At 40.4% G+C, this 15,150-nt stretch overlaps 1 protein-coding gene across 8 annotated transcripts in view; it reads left to right on the forward strand.

Annotated features, from left to right (window-relative positions):
- TRPC1 (transient receptor potential cation channel subfamily C member 1) overlaps positions 1-15,150 on the forward strand; it is a 45,579-nt gene that overhangs the window by 19,287 nt on the left and 11,142 nt on the right. For 4 of the 8 annotated variants that reach the window (XM_084751752.1, XM_084751749.1, XM_084751753.1 and 1 more), the window contains 5 exons: positions 5,320-5,451; positions 7,399-7,594; positions 10,396-10,732; positions 12,597-12,736; positions 14,577-14,720. In XM_084751752.1, the coding sequence (XP_084607878.1) occupies positions 5,320-5,451; positions 7,399-7,594; positions 10,396-10,732; positions 12,597-12,736; positions 14,577-14,720 (949 nt within the window). The remainder of the gene's footprint in view (positions 1-5,319; positions 5,452-7,398; positions 7,595-10,395; positions 10,733-12,596; positions 12,737-14,576; positions 14,721-15,150) is intronic. The other 4 variants (XM_084751751.1, XM_084751750.1, XM_084751755.1 and 1 more) reach the window with 1 other exon arrangement.

Below are 15,150 nucleotides of genomic sequence, written 5' to 3' on the forward strand. Positions count from 1 at the left end.
GCCCCACTCGGCACCTTATAAAGAAAACACAACCACTACTGTAGCATCACCACCATCACCACCACCATCATGCTAAGGGTGACCACTGTCAGCTTTGTGAGGCAGCGTCTTGCTGTGTGCACACTGCCCAGCCTGGAACTCACCTTGTAGGCTTTAAAGCTGATCTTAAAGTTGTGATCAGTACTTGGACTGTAGTTGATGAGTGTGCAAAGACTCCATCAACTGCAGCCGCCTCCTCCCAGACGTTTGCAGCCTGAGGCAGCTGCCTACAGAGGGCTACTGAGAACAGCTGATCCCTCCCCTGTGCTGTACGTATTAAATGTGCCGAGAGGCTCCTGATCCCTCCTGATCCCAGCTTCACTGCCTATGCGCCTCTGTGGGTCCAGTTTGTCCTTTCTCCATCCCCTTCCCACACTTAGGGTTCCAGGACCCAGGCTTCACAGGCCATGTTGTACTTGACTGCCACCAAGTGGGTTCTGGGGATGGAACCCAGATCCTCTGCAGAGCAGTGAGTGCTCTTAACTTTGAGCCATCTTTCCAACCTATAAAACTTAATTTTTTTACTAAATATTTGAACACTTCTTGCCTCTTATTTTCCTTCCTAGACCATATTTATCTTTATTTCTTTACTATTTATCATCTCTTCCCATTTCTCCATTGAAATGTTAAGATAAAGAAAGTACCTGCTGCAGGGCGTGGTGGTGTACATCTTTAATCCCAGCACTTGGGAGGCAGAGGCAGAGGCAGGCGGATCTCTGTGAGTTCAAGGCCAGCCTGGTCTACAAAGGGAGTCAAGGACAGCCAGGGGCTACACAGAGAACCTCTATCCCAAAACAAACAAACAACAATGAAAAGTACTTGCCTTCAGTAGGCTGAACAAGAGCACCCATGGGTGGTTTTCATTCCAAGTGTGGTTGTCAGCTGGTTGAGACGTCAGCTTTTCAGCATAAGCCTTTTCTGTACTGTACATTTGGTTTTGCTTTTCATTGTGGAGTGCTGAGATACGGCCAGTCTTGGAATGGTAGCGCACATCTCCAGCCTCACTTCCTACAGTGTTAAGGCAGGAGAATCATAAATTTGAGGCCAGCAGAGGGTATTTAGAAAAGTAAAATTACCTGGCTCATGGTATCCAAAGATGTTTTCATTGTAATGAGGCAAGTTTTTCCACAACCTCTTTGGTCATTTAATTCCTTGTCTGTAAAATAGAACTGTTAAAAATGCAGTGCTGTTTTAGAAATATTTAGATAATAAATGTTAATTACCAAAACTTGTGATGTGCAGTTTTTATTGAATATATGGCACTTTCACACTGTTGTAAAGTAGAAATGCTTAAAAATAGTTATAAGTCGAACCGTTACATGCTGAGGACCATCAGTTTAGTGTTTGCTGTTCTTGATGATTTCAGGCATCAACATGGGTAATGTATTTTAAAGTAGGGCTTGTCTACCTATTCTCTTGACCCATGAGTTATTTTTAAATGTGCTGTGTTTTATATACATTTAAACAAAGAATTCCCAGTTTTTTTCCTACTAGTAACTGCTACCTTAATTCTGAGGGGTTGGGAAGCATAATTCATTCCTAGTAAAGTATAAAGTAACAAAACAAGTTTTACCCTTTTAAAATGTAACACTCTGATCTTAGGATACTTATAAAGGTATCATTGATCTCTTCAGAGAATTTAACCATTTCAAACTAAAACATCATGCTATTAGGAACTCTCCCAGTGCACAGAAACAACAGAGACAATTTCTGTATCTGTCTGGGGACTGCTTTGCAAATTTTGTCTCAGTGGCATTGCTTAGCTGCTTGGGGGCTTAATGCTTCCTTAGGTCTTTTCTTTTTTTAAGCTTACATGTTACCTACATATGTGTAATTGTTTAGTCAGCTAGGAATTTGTGGAAATGCTATTAATCCACTTGTGGTTTTCTCATTTCTAGAGTAGCTCTTGACATTTCTGGGTGGTCCTCTGCTGTCTCAGTCTTGAGAAACTGGTTTTCCTTTGGTCATTTTGCCCAATCCACTGTTTGGTTCTTCTGGCCCAAAGTTACAGGTTTACTGGCTTGAACTTGATAAAACTACAGCTCTTTATTGAACAGGGAAGAGGAGGAATTGAGGCAGATCTCAGCCATAGCCTCTTAAACTCAGTGGGAGGGCCATAAAACTTGTCAACAGGAAAAGGTTTGTGAATGTACAACAATTAATTCAAAATCAAACTGACTGGAGTGTTTCTGGCATCACTCCATTGTGCTGTGCAGCTTATGTGCAGTCTTGCCTGTGCCATCTACCATGAGAGGTAGATACACTGATGAAAGCAGCAAGGTAAGCTGTCTGCACATATTTGGATGGTCACAGTGCAGGCAATTGCCTCTACAGGAACACTTAACACACAGATAAAGCAGATATGGCGGTGCCTGCCCATTATCTGAGCTACTTGAAATGTTGAGGCAGAAGGATTGTGAGCTGATGGCCAATCTGGATAATGAAAAGTAAAAGACACAGACAATTGTATTTGAATCACTTTTGACTAGAGAGTAATCAATGGGATATGGGCTACAGAATATGAACAGGCAGTTTACAGAAGCATAATTGTAAAGCATGAAGGGACAGCCGAGCTTCTGAAGCAGTACAGTTTAGAGCGGTCTGAAGTTCCGTTTCCTATGGACAGTGCCAAATCCAGGGTAATGGAGGGTGTGGGGAAATTCACTTTCCTTATTTTATTGTTTTCTATAATATCTGTTGTGGTTAATTTATCAGTGTGACCTAGTAATGTTTATTATTGGGCCTATAATTATTATTACAGCGATCTTTTCTTTTCTTTTTTTTTTCTTTTTGGTTTTTTGAGACAGGGTTTCTCTGTGTAGCCTTGCCTGTCGTGAACCTACTTTGTAGACCAGGCTGGCCTCGAATTCACAGAGATCCACCTGCCTCTGCCTCCCAAGTGCTGGGATTAAAGGTGAGTGCCACCATGCCCGGCACAGAGGTATTTTCTAACCTGCTAGCAATAAATGAAGACACAAACACTTGTTATATTTTAGGATAGCCTAGTTAACCTGGGACAGGGCAGATATTAATCCCCTAAACTACCTTCCATAATGGCAGGTATGGGATCCCTGCCCCAATCCCATGCCGTCTGCTTCTAATAATTTCTATCAAGTTACCTCCCATCCATAATCCCAAATGCTTGTTAATGCTGTTCATCTGGGCCAAACCCTCCACCCCTCCTGGTCATGTGCTTCTTCCTCCTTTAACCCATGACACTACCTCCTTCTTCCTCTCCTCTCCTCCGGTTTCTCTTCTTTCCCAAGATTCTCTGTGTCCAAAGCCTGGGAACCTTAGCCACGCCATCCCATTTGCCCGCCCAGGTGTGATGGCTTTTTATTGGTCAAACAGGAATAAGCTTAGGCAAGGTGCAAACAATTTGGAGTATGTGAGTCTGCTCACTTGGGCAGCAACCAGACCAACCTCCAACAAATATCAGAGTACATGACATGCTTGCTATTTTTGCCTAGTAATTTGAACTGTGTGTGTACAGGATGTAGGAAGTAAAGAATATTTGCTATTTCATTTTTATAGTAGGGATGAGTTAGGAACAACTTAAATGTCTGTTAATGGAGATCCAATGGACAGCCATCAAAAGGAAAACCGTTTGTAGGGAAGAATGACCTACATTGAAATATGGTGATGAGCGAGGAGGATTGTGGGTTTCAGGCTCCTGGACTGTCTACTCTTGGTTTTTGTTTTTGTTTTGTTTTGGTTTTGCTTGTTTGTTTTTTTGAGACAAGGTTTCTCTGTGTAGCCTTGACTATGCTGGACTTGCTTTGTAGACCAGGCTGGCCTCAAACTCACAGCCTGCCTCTGCCTCCCAAATGCTGGGATTAAAGGCGTGCGCCACCACCACCCGGCCTGGACTGTCTGCTCTTAAAAATGACAAGTCTGCATTAAGTTTACATGTAAAGGAAATGTAAATTTATATGTATTAAATCTCCCAAACTTATGAACTAGAAATTATATTTAAATGTTTATAAAGAATTTTGAATTTTTGTTTCTTTACTGTGTTATTGAAATAGGAATATTTACTAAATTACAGAATGTAAAGGGATTCTCTCAGTTAGTTAGAGACTATACATAACCTTATGATTTCACTCATAACTGATTGAAAAATCCTTCAAAATTGTAACCTGGTAATGAGGCACATGTTAAATATATCTAAGATGTTGAAGAAGTTTAATCTCTGGAAGAGGAAAACTATTCAGTCCATATCATTTTGATTATTTGTTAGCACATTACAGTTATGTAGGTTCAGGAATAGAAATTTACTTTAAATGTATATTACAAATGATTTTTTGGTATCATTTCTTTTTTCTTTTAAAGAAAGATCACAAGGTAGCTATCATGTCAGTTAACTTAATCTGATAATATAAACTATAAACTAAAATAGAATTAAGAAAGGGGAAGTGTAGGTTTTAAATTAGACCATTAAAGTATGTGTGTTCACATTTTCCAGACTAGCTGAAATGTTAAATGACAGAGATTATAGAGAAAATATTTCTCCTACAATTAAGATGTTCAGAAGTAAAAGAAAATTCAGTTTAACCGTTGTGAATTTTTGTTTCCTCGAGGCATGGTGCTCTACAGTCTTAATATAATTATGCCGCTGATAAAGGAATTTAGCAGGAAACATTTATCTGACGAGAAACAGAAATAGTGTCTTTCTCTGTAGTCCTAAATACAACTAAATTGTGGGTCCTTTGTTGTTCTTTTTATTTTTATTTTGAGAGCTTCTTGCACGAGCACAGTGTCTACATCATCACCACCTTTCCTTCTCTCTCAAGCTCTCTCTGTGTTCTGCCTCCTAAATCCAGGGTCTCTTAATCATTATTGTTACATAGCATGTATGTATGTATGTATGTATGTATGTATGTATGTATGTATGTATATAATTTACTGAGTCCATGTAATGTTGTGTATATGCCTGTGTCCAGGGCTGGCCATTTGGGGTTGGACTTCTTATGCAGGAGCTACCCCTAGAAGCTTCTCTCAGCAGCCATTGACTACCTGGGTCCATGTGGAATTTCCAACACGAATCCTATGTCAGCTGCCTGGGAGATGAAACTACAGGCGTGTCTACAAGGCAGCCAACATCTCAAATGTTCCTCAAAATAATTAAATTTTAAGTGTTTCTTCTTATGGAACTTATCTTGACATAAGCACATGCATAGTTCTATTGAAATATTTTACACTTTATAAGTTTACAACAATTGTAGATTGAAACAAACAAGGATTTGTTTTTTTACATTGTGTAATCAAATTTTGTCACAGGTTTCGCCTTGACATCTACAGATGCCTGGCTAGTCCAGCGCTGATCATGTTAACCGAGGAGGATCCAATCCTGAGAGCGTTTGAGCTCAGTGCCGACTTAAAGGAGCTCAGCCTCGTGGAGGTGGAGTTCAGGTAGGCAAGAATGGGTGTCGCACGTTGTGCCTTTGGCCGTAGATTCTTCTGCCTCAATCTGTCCATAGGCTGAATTGTAATTTGCACTTATTTACAATGTAAATATTTAATCAAGACGGCTGGTGTTGTTGCCACTTGGAATTGTCTTTCTCTGCCACAGGAGCCTATCTCGATGCAGTTTGGTCCACTTCTGTCCTCTGTTCTTCATCCCCGTCATCCCCCAGGCAAACCTTGAGGTTATCCTTGTGGCAGGGCATCTGTAGGCCTCTTACCAGGTCCCGTTTGCAAAGTGCTGACAGGGACTGTACATGAGCCCACTTTCCTTTCACGCTTGCTTGTGTGGCTCTGCTCCATCTAGAGAGGTGAGCAGAGTACCTTCACACTTACTGGACTAGGATAAGACACTCACAGTTTCCTTTAGCCTTATAATACAAGCACACACAGTGTGATCTTGAGAGTTCTAAGTCCAGAGGTTAGGGATGGTGTCACATGCCTACAGTCACACCACTTGTGAGGTGGAGGCAAGAGGATTGCTGTGAGTTTGAAGCCAGCCCCGCCCCCGGGCATATAGCAAAACTATGTCTTAGAGGGAAAAGGAGACAGAGAGAGAAACGTGGAGAGAAGGGTAGGGCATGGTGGCATGCACCTTTAATTCCAGCGCTTGGGAGACAGAAGAATTATGAATTCTGAGCCCAGCCTGGTCTACCTAGTGATTCTAGGACAGCCAGGGCTACACAGTGAGAGGCTCTGACTAGAAAGAAAGAAAGAAAGGAAAGAAAAGAACAAAAAAAGCCATAAAGTTATAATTAAGGTGCAAGATCCTCACTCATCACTAACTGTATCACTGTCTAAACTACTCAACCATTTACTTATCTTCTCACAGTCTATTAAAGAATAGACAGATCAGATTTATAAATTATATGTTTTGCTCTAGAACTCTTAAATGCTTATTTAAAGATATCTTTGTTATAACACTTTGATGTATATTCCTATTTGTAGTTACATTCCTACGCCAAAAGGCATATAATAAATACTTCATTTGAAGAAATCTAGCTAAATTGTTCTCAGATTATATAGTAATGCAGAGAAGGAGGAAACTGTTTGCCCCTAAGGGAAGGTGTTGGGGTTTGAGTTGCAGCTTCACACAGCCACATTTACCGTGTGGAGAGAGTAAGCAGTGGAGCCTCCTGGTCGTTTGGGGGGGGGGCGGGGCGCTGGGGGGGTAAGGTCGGGAGAAGCTGAATAAAACTGATTTCTAATGTCCAGCCTCTCATGCATGACTCATGGTTATTCACAACATATTTATTTTTGGTTAACTGGGCTATCAATTTAACTTATGTTTAATAAAGAATTATGTGGTAAAACTTCATTTTTCACAAGTTATGCTAAGTACATATTTTATAAGTAATTCAAAAACAGCAGTATGGTCTAGGAAATAGAACCTCGGAAGAGATTCCTTAGGAGGTGCAGTTAGTGTTTTTCTAACTTGAATTTCACTCAAGTGAACCTATTAAATATGTCAGAATAATTTTTCAGTATTAGAAGTAGCATAATATATTACAGATTATTGAAAATTGTTGTAGTCTTAAGTTACCTAACAAGATCAAAAGTATTTTTTCTAGTGTTTACATGAGTAATGTCAAGGGAAATTTTAGCCATTTACAGAGAATGAGAGAAGTGAATTAAGTGGAAAACTGACCGAGTTTTATAAGCGTTTCTCAGAGTGTTACTATATAAGGTATACAGCGCTCGCCTAGAATCATCAATATGGCCACAGGAAGCACATGTCTCCAAAGCTGTGGAGAATTCCTGCACCAGTGAGCTTCTAGGATTGTCAACAAGAGAAGAGCAGATCTTCCGTAGCCTGTCAGGATTTAAATACTGCTGAGTGAGGTAACACTGGACAGTGGGAATGGCATTCCTAATAGCAGACCATGCATTTTGTAGGAATGATTATGAAGAGCTAGCCCGTCAGTGCAAAATGTTTGCTAAAGATTTGCTCGCCCAAGCCCGGAATTCTCGTGAGCTGGAAGTTATCCTAAACCATACATCTAGCGATGAGCCTCTTGACAAGCGGGGACTACTAGAAGAAAGAATGAATTTAAGTCGTCTAAAACTTGCTATCAAATATAACCAAAAGGAGGTATGAAGCTTTCTGTGATATATTTGCATTATTTTCTTTGCTTTGATTCTCAAATAAAATAAAAGGTGTAACAATATAAACAGTATAATGTTTATAATTCGACAGTGTATATACGGCTTAAAGGAAAGGCCATGCTAGTGTCTGAAAGTAGGAAGAGTCTGTTGTAGGGTTGTCACTCAGATGCCTGGTTTCTCAACATCGGCCAGGACCGTGACTAGTGTGGTCTTAGTGGGCTGGGTCATCTGACGGGCGAGTCCACAAAAGGGGAGCTCCCGAGAACTCAGAACTGGGACCCGGGAGGCGCATGGGCAGTGAGGCAATCGGCCGGAAGCAGCGAAGGGCTGACAGGAAGGCCTTCGGGTGTCCGTTTCTTGGGCTTTTCGCAGATTGGTGGCTCTCAGGTAGTGGACGCTTTTACAGGGCAATCCTTAGGATTTTAGAATTAGTTTTAGAAGTCAGTGTTTGTGTGAAGAAGATGAAAGAAGCTTGACGCCGAAGGAGACCTTTCAGAGGTCACATGCACCATTTCTACTAGAATCTGCTGGCTATCGTAACCAGAGAGTACTGAGCTGAAGGGCGGATGCGAGCCCTGATTTCCTCCTCTGCCCATCACCTCTTGATGACAGGAATATCAGAGAATCTAGGTTCATGCTTCAACCCTCTGTAGACTTAGAACATTTGAAGTTGAAATCTTCTTCTTCTAGATAATATTATAATTTCCTATTAAATTATCATTATATTAGAGGGTGTCAAGTGCAGTAATAGGGCTGAGGTTTCTGATACTTGGGGAAAGGCGACGACATCTCTGAGTTCTGGCTGCTGCAAGAAAGACTGTTCCAGTCCCACTTGTCTCACCTTCTGGGACAAATTAAGATTCCGCAGAGCACTGGAACCCAAGCAGAGGAAGAAGGAATGCAGCTAAGCAGCTGGAGAGATGGCGCGGTGGCTAAGAGCACGGGCTGCTGTTCTGGAGGACCTAGGCTCATTTCTCAGCTCCCCCCTGCGCTCACCGCTGCCTGGAACTCCAGTTTCAGGGGATCCTCTGGTCTCTGTGGGCACCAAGCAACTGGTACACAGATTATACATGCAAGCAAAGTGTTCATACACATAAAATAAAATTTTTTAAAAAATTAAAGAATGGCAAAACTTAATTATTAAAAACGACTATAGTTATATTAGTTTTTTTTATTATAGAATGAAATTCTGTAAATTAGATTCTAACTCAGAATAAGTTCTTTCTTTCTTTCTTTCTTTCTTTCTTTCTTTCTTCCTTCCTTCTTTATTTATTTGTTTTTGTCTGAGATAGGGTTTCTCTGTGTAGCCCTGACTATCCTAGAACTCAACCTATAGACCAGGCAGGTCTTGAACTCACAGAGATCTGCCTGCCTCTGCCTCCTAAGTGCTGGGATTAAAGGCATGTGCTACCAAAATCTTTTTAAAATGTTATATTAACAAATTACTATTTTAGGTTGCTTGAATAATATGACTATCTATAATTGGTAATATGAAATCTGATTACATTATTTTAGAAAAATATTGCCATTTAAATTTGTATGCTAAGATAATTTGTAAACTTGCACAAATTAACTTCTGTGCTTGGACTAGAATTTTGTTTTTCTTTGAGATTTTTCTCTGTACGTGAAATGCACTATTAGGCAAGTTTCAGAGCACTTTTAGGGGGCTGGGGTGGCGGCGCAGTGGTGTGGAGCACTTGTTGTTTTTGCTCAGGATGCTGGTTTGATTCCTAGAACCCACGTGGTGGCTCCTAAACATCTGTGATTCGTTTACCAAGGGCCTGATGCCCTGTTCTTACCTCTGTGGATACCATGCGCATGCATGGTGTACATACATACATGTAGGCAACACACACACATGAGATATTAAAAGTAATTTTTAAAAGAATATTTTCAGGGCCTGTAATCCCAGCTACTGAGGCAGGGAGGTCTCTAGTCCAGCATCAGCCTGGTCAGCTCAGCAAGACGCCTGGAGGGGATGATAGAAAGAGGGCAGGAGAGCAGCTGAGTGGGAGAGCACTTGCCGACTATGCGCAAGGCCCCACTTCAATCCTCAGCACTGCCGGGGAAAGCCAGTATCTCTGGTCTGTTTCAAGTCTTTCTCTCTTGGTGTTTGCATGAAGCATGTCTAGGTCTAATACATGGACCATTTTTATCAGGCCATCTCTCTTCCTTACGACTCGATAACGAAAGCCAGCACTTTCTCAGAAGGCAGAGGCAGGTGGGGTCTCTGTCCAAGACAGCCAGGGCTGTTACAAGAGAGAAACCTTTATCTCAAAAAACAAACAAACAAACAAACAAAACAGAAGATCAGTTAGTGCTGTCTCTATGGAATGTGCATTAACTTTCAACTTTTATACACACTGGATGTCTTTGTGCTGGTTTACACAGGCCCATGATGGTCTTTAAATAGACTAAGACTGTAAATACTTAGTCTGGCAGGTGCTGTGAGAAGGCAGTATCCTAAGAGCTTGACGCTGAATCTTCACAAGCTTGTGAGGAGCCACTGTTGCTATCGCCATTAGAGACCAGGACTGGGAAGCTTAGAGAGGTTGAAAATAGATTCCTGGTCATTTCGTCTCTGTCGGGGCCTCGAGTTGACTCTGTGTAGTCTATGCTCTGAACCTCTGCACTCCTAGTTGTAAGAGAGAGAAACAAACAAAGCAAAACAAAAACCTGTGAACTTTATAGGCTCTGTAACCTAGTGTTAAGTCTTTGACTAGCAGTCAGTTACTGTTTAAAGTTTCTATTTCCCTTTTTTGTTTTTTATATTTCTGTCCTTTTCAGTTTGTCTCCCAGTCAAATTGCCAGCAGTTCCTGAACACCGTTTGGTTTGGACAGATGTCAGGTTACCGCCGTAAGCCCACCTGTAAGAAGATAATGACTGTTTTGACAGTAGGCATCTTCTGGCCGGTTTTGTCCCTGTGTTATTTGATAGCTCCCAAATCTCAGTTTGGCAGAATCATTCACACACCTTTCATGAAATTTATTATCCATGGAGCATCATATTTCACATTCTTGCTGTTATTAAATCTCTACTCCCTTGTCTACAATGAGGACAAGAAAAATACAATGGGGCCAGCCCTTGAGAGAATAGACTATCTTCTCATACTGTGGATTATTGGTAAGTGTCGAGTGAGTTCAAACATTTTTCCTTGTTATTTAATATCCCCTGCTTAATGGCATTATGAGCATGGAGTTCAATTTATGACTTTGTCCTTTGGCACAGCTAAGACATGAACATTTCCATGATCATTTATCTAATATTTTTACAAAGGTTAACGTTCCTGATTTTATAACTTTATATTACTAAAATACATGAAAGTCAAAAATTCCTCCCCTGTGTGTGAGTGTGTATGTGTGTGTGTGTGTGTGTGTGTGTGTGTGTGTGTGTGTGTGTGCACGCGCGCGCGCGCACGTGTGTGCTAGGAATCTATCCAACTCAAATAAATCATCATGCTTGCACAGCAAACACAGACTGTCTTCCCAGCTAATAAGTTAAATGTTTTTTGTTTTTTTTTTAATTGCATGTGTGTATATGTACATGCATAGAGGCCAAAAGTCGAAGTTGGGTGGGTGTGTTGTTCAGTTGGTCTCCACCATGCTTTTGAGACAGGGTCTCTCACAAAACCTTAATCTCACTTATATAGACAGGCTGGTTAGCCCCAGGCATCTGCCTGTCTTGGCCTCCCTAGCACCTTACCAGTGTGCGCTGATGCACTTGGTGAGGGCACTCCGGTCACCGCTCTGATCAGTGTGGTGAGCATAGCTCTGGCAGGCCTTGCCCTTCTCCCACTCCCTCTGCCTTGCTGGAAAGCATTAGCTTACATTCCTAAAGCTAGCCATCAAGGTCTATTCCTTTATTTGGCCACTTCCTCCTCCTGATGCTGACCACCAAGGTTCAGCTGTCAAAGTATTGGAGTCCAGCAATCAAAAGCCCCCTTTGACTCACTAATTAACATGCCCAATTAAAATTAAACATCTCATCCTAACACTGGTTTCCCCTTGTACCTTTATTTTTTATTTTTTTATTATTAATTTATTCTTGTTACATCTCAATGGTTATCCCCTCCCTTGTATCCTCCCATTCTTCCCTCCCTCCCATTTTCCCCTTATTCCCCTCCCCTATGACTGTTCCTGAGGGGGATTACCTCCCCCATATATGCTCATAGGGTATCAAGTCTCTTCTTGGTAACCTGCTGTCCTTCCTCTGAGTGCCACCAGGTCTCCCCCTCCAGGGGACATGGTCAAATGTGAGGCACCAAGTATGTGAGAAAGTCATACATCTATCTACTCTGTATCCAGAGGCAGCCCTTTGTTGTCTCCGCACCCGCTGGGTACAAATACCCCTCCCTTTTCCTCCCTCAGCACCCCCCCTCCCCCTCCATCCTCTATCCCCTGTCTTAGTCTCTTATTCCCTGCCCTCTGGGCATGGGTGAGACACTTCAGAAGAAAGTATAAAATGGGAGAGAGGTTCAAGCTTTTAAGAATCTCAAAATAGCTCAGTCTAATGTTTACTAAATATTCCTAATTCTAAACAGCAAAGTAGACCCAAAACAAATGGAGTGTTGATGATGTAGTGATGGCATTGCTTGTAATAGTTTTTAGCTATTTTTCCCATTGCTACTTACTAGTGGAAAGAGTCAAGAGCAAAGCCTTGTGTGTGGGTGTGCGGGGTGCACATATTTGTGCATTTATCCCCTTAGATTGTCTCACATCACTTGGCATTCCTTTCTGGCCAATATGAAACTTAAGGTTCTTTTTTTTTTTTTTTCAGGTCACAGGAAACATAAGATTTTTTTTTTTTCAAAATGTAAAAGCTTTTCACTAAAAGTCTGTTGCTCCCCTCCACTAACCCCCTACTGCCTTTGGAATTCAGTTTTATTGGAATATAGTTAACACAAAAGCTATAAACACTTGTCTCTTAACACATTATTTAGCTTGTTCTTGAATTAATAGACCTGTTTTTTTTTTTCCTATTGCTTTAGGGATGATTTGGTCAGACATTAAGAGACTCTGGTATGAAGGGTTGGAAGACTTTTTAGAAGAATCTCGTAACCAGCTCAGCTTTGTCATGAATTCCCTTTACTTGGCAACCTTTGCCCTCAAAGTGGTGGCTCACAACAAGGTGACTGTTTACTGTCAATCAAAGACATTTGCTTAAAAAACTAAGATGATTATGTATGTAATGTCAAATTAATATAGACCCAAATCTATGTCTGGCATATTTTCATTTTAAAATAATCTGTGTGAGTCTGGTTGCTTACTCTTTCAGTAGTGTGAATGGTTTACCTTTTCACTGGTGGTTTCCTGCCATGTGGTGGGTACAATGGCTGGTGTTTCATATGCTGCATCTCGTTTTATCCTCACAAATTGATGGTTATCTACCATATGCTAGATTCCATGGTTGATGGTAGGTATACTGTATCTAACTTCATTGTCACAGGAATTCTTTAAAACAGAACAAAAAGCCTTACCCTCACTTTGCAATTAACAAAATGTCTTAGAGATATTAATAACATATATGGCTATATAGTTTTTAAAACTATGATTTAAATCCAGGTCCCCGGTATTTTAATTTTATCAAATGTCTTATTTCTTCATTTAGTTCATTTATCATATATACTTAAGACCTCTTATAATTTTACTTTCATCACTATTTATGCTTTCTCAAAGCCAGAAAATATACTAGACTCCATGTTAGCTATGAGGTGTCACATTTAAGGAACTAAGATTATATAAGATTTCCTGATTTTTTTTTTTTTGCTATTTATAGATTATAGAAAGAGCAAAGTGATTCTGTCAGTTTACTTTATGTGACATCTGTTTCCGTAATTGATCAAGAGTGTGCAATGTGTTGGTGACTGATGTGAGAAGTTACTAAAAAGTCAAAATTGGTCATATATAAATGAAAGTTGTTATATATAAATACCTGATAGATTCGGTAGCTGTTAATTTTTATAAAATTGTGTTTGTTTATCAGTTCCTTTCTTAACCTGGCTATTGCCCAAATAATTGAGACTCTATTATATTATTTCTTTAACAAGCTTTATAGTGCAATCCTGAGCCGTTTTAACTCTATTCTTAACCCTCTAAGCTAGTCTGGCTCCCTTCCAGAGTAAATCTCCAAGACCTTTGCACCTTACTGCTTTCCTTTCTCCAGCTGAATCTTCCTCCTCTCTCCTGGACCTCTGTCTGTGGCTCAGTCCTCTACTTCCTCCTCCCCTGGCTGGCAGGAGGTCCAGTCCTGTTTTCTCCCCTGCTCAGTGATTGGCTGTAAGCTGCTTTATTGGTATATCAGGGCACAATTGGGGAGCAGACTGTACACAACATTGAGACAGAAGATTCTCAGAGCAAGGACTACAACCAGATATGAGGGATACAGAAACCAGCATTTGAATTACATAATAACCTTATGCCTACAGATGGCATTGATTTTTCTGATTAATTTCTCTAGTTCTAGAAGTAGTTTTCTAATCCAAACAAGACATTTTGAGAGTGGAAGGATGTGGCTAACAGTCACACAGAACAACTAGTACGTGGTCTCAGTCAGCAGGACAGACAGACAATCCCTGTCGTATAAGTACAACCACTTTATTCTTTTTTCTTTTTTTTTTTTTTTTAAATTGAAAGAGGAGTGACTTTTATAGTTGACTCTAAATTCCTAAATCAAAGGCCTTGGTTTAGTAGGCATTTAACTAACTGACAGCATACATTCTCACAATTTATATAATAGAATTTAAAGAATACTCATAAAATGTTTAATGATAAAGTTTTAATAATCAAAGAATTTCTGGTAAATCTTGGCATATAAAGTGGTATTTCCTAACACACGGACATCTTTTGCTTGGCTAAGACATTATTTAGATCTTCTATCAGAAGATAATTAAAATAGTTTTCTTTCAGACATTTCAGAGTATTTCTCTTCATTTTCCTGACTGACCTTTGGCTTCTCTTCCTGCCTCCAGTTTCATGACTTTGCTGACCGGAAGGACTGGGATGCATTCCACCCCACACTTGTAGCAGAAGGGCTTTTTGCTTTTGCAAATGTTCTGAGTTACCTTCGGCTCTTTTTTATGTATACAACCAGCTCTATTTTGGGTCCATTGCAGGTAAATAAAAGTCTTTTTTGTTTTGTTTTGTTTTTGTTTTTGAGACAGAAGGTTTCTCTGTGTAGCCTTGGCTGTCCTGGACTCACTTTATAGAGCAGGCTGGCCTCGAACTCACAGTGATCTGCCTGCCTCTGCCTCCCGAGTGCTGGGATTAAAGGCATACGTAAAGATCTTAGGGAATGTCTGTTACATGCCACTACTTGTGTCTGCTTACCCACTCCAACACTGTTCTCATGATGTTAAAACTGCACCCCAGTTTCTTTGAAATGGTTGCTAGACTTTGCTTCTGACTCATTGATAATTTTATTTTAAGAATTGAAACTTAATTAAGCTATGATCCATTGGCTTCCTTCCTTTATTCTTTGACAATAGATAACTTTAAAATATTATGCTGCATTGAAAGAAGTAGCAGAAAAGTCTGGTTTTTACA

This window comes from Acomys minous (genome assembly GCF_964271855.1).
Source record: "Acomys minous genome assembly, chromosome: 13".
Taxonomy (NCBI): Eukaryota; Metazoa; Chordata; class Mammalia; order Rodentia; family Muridae; genus Acomys; species Acomys minous.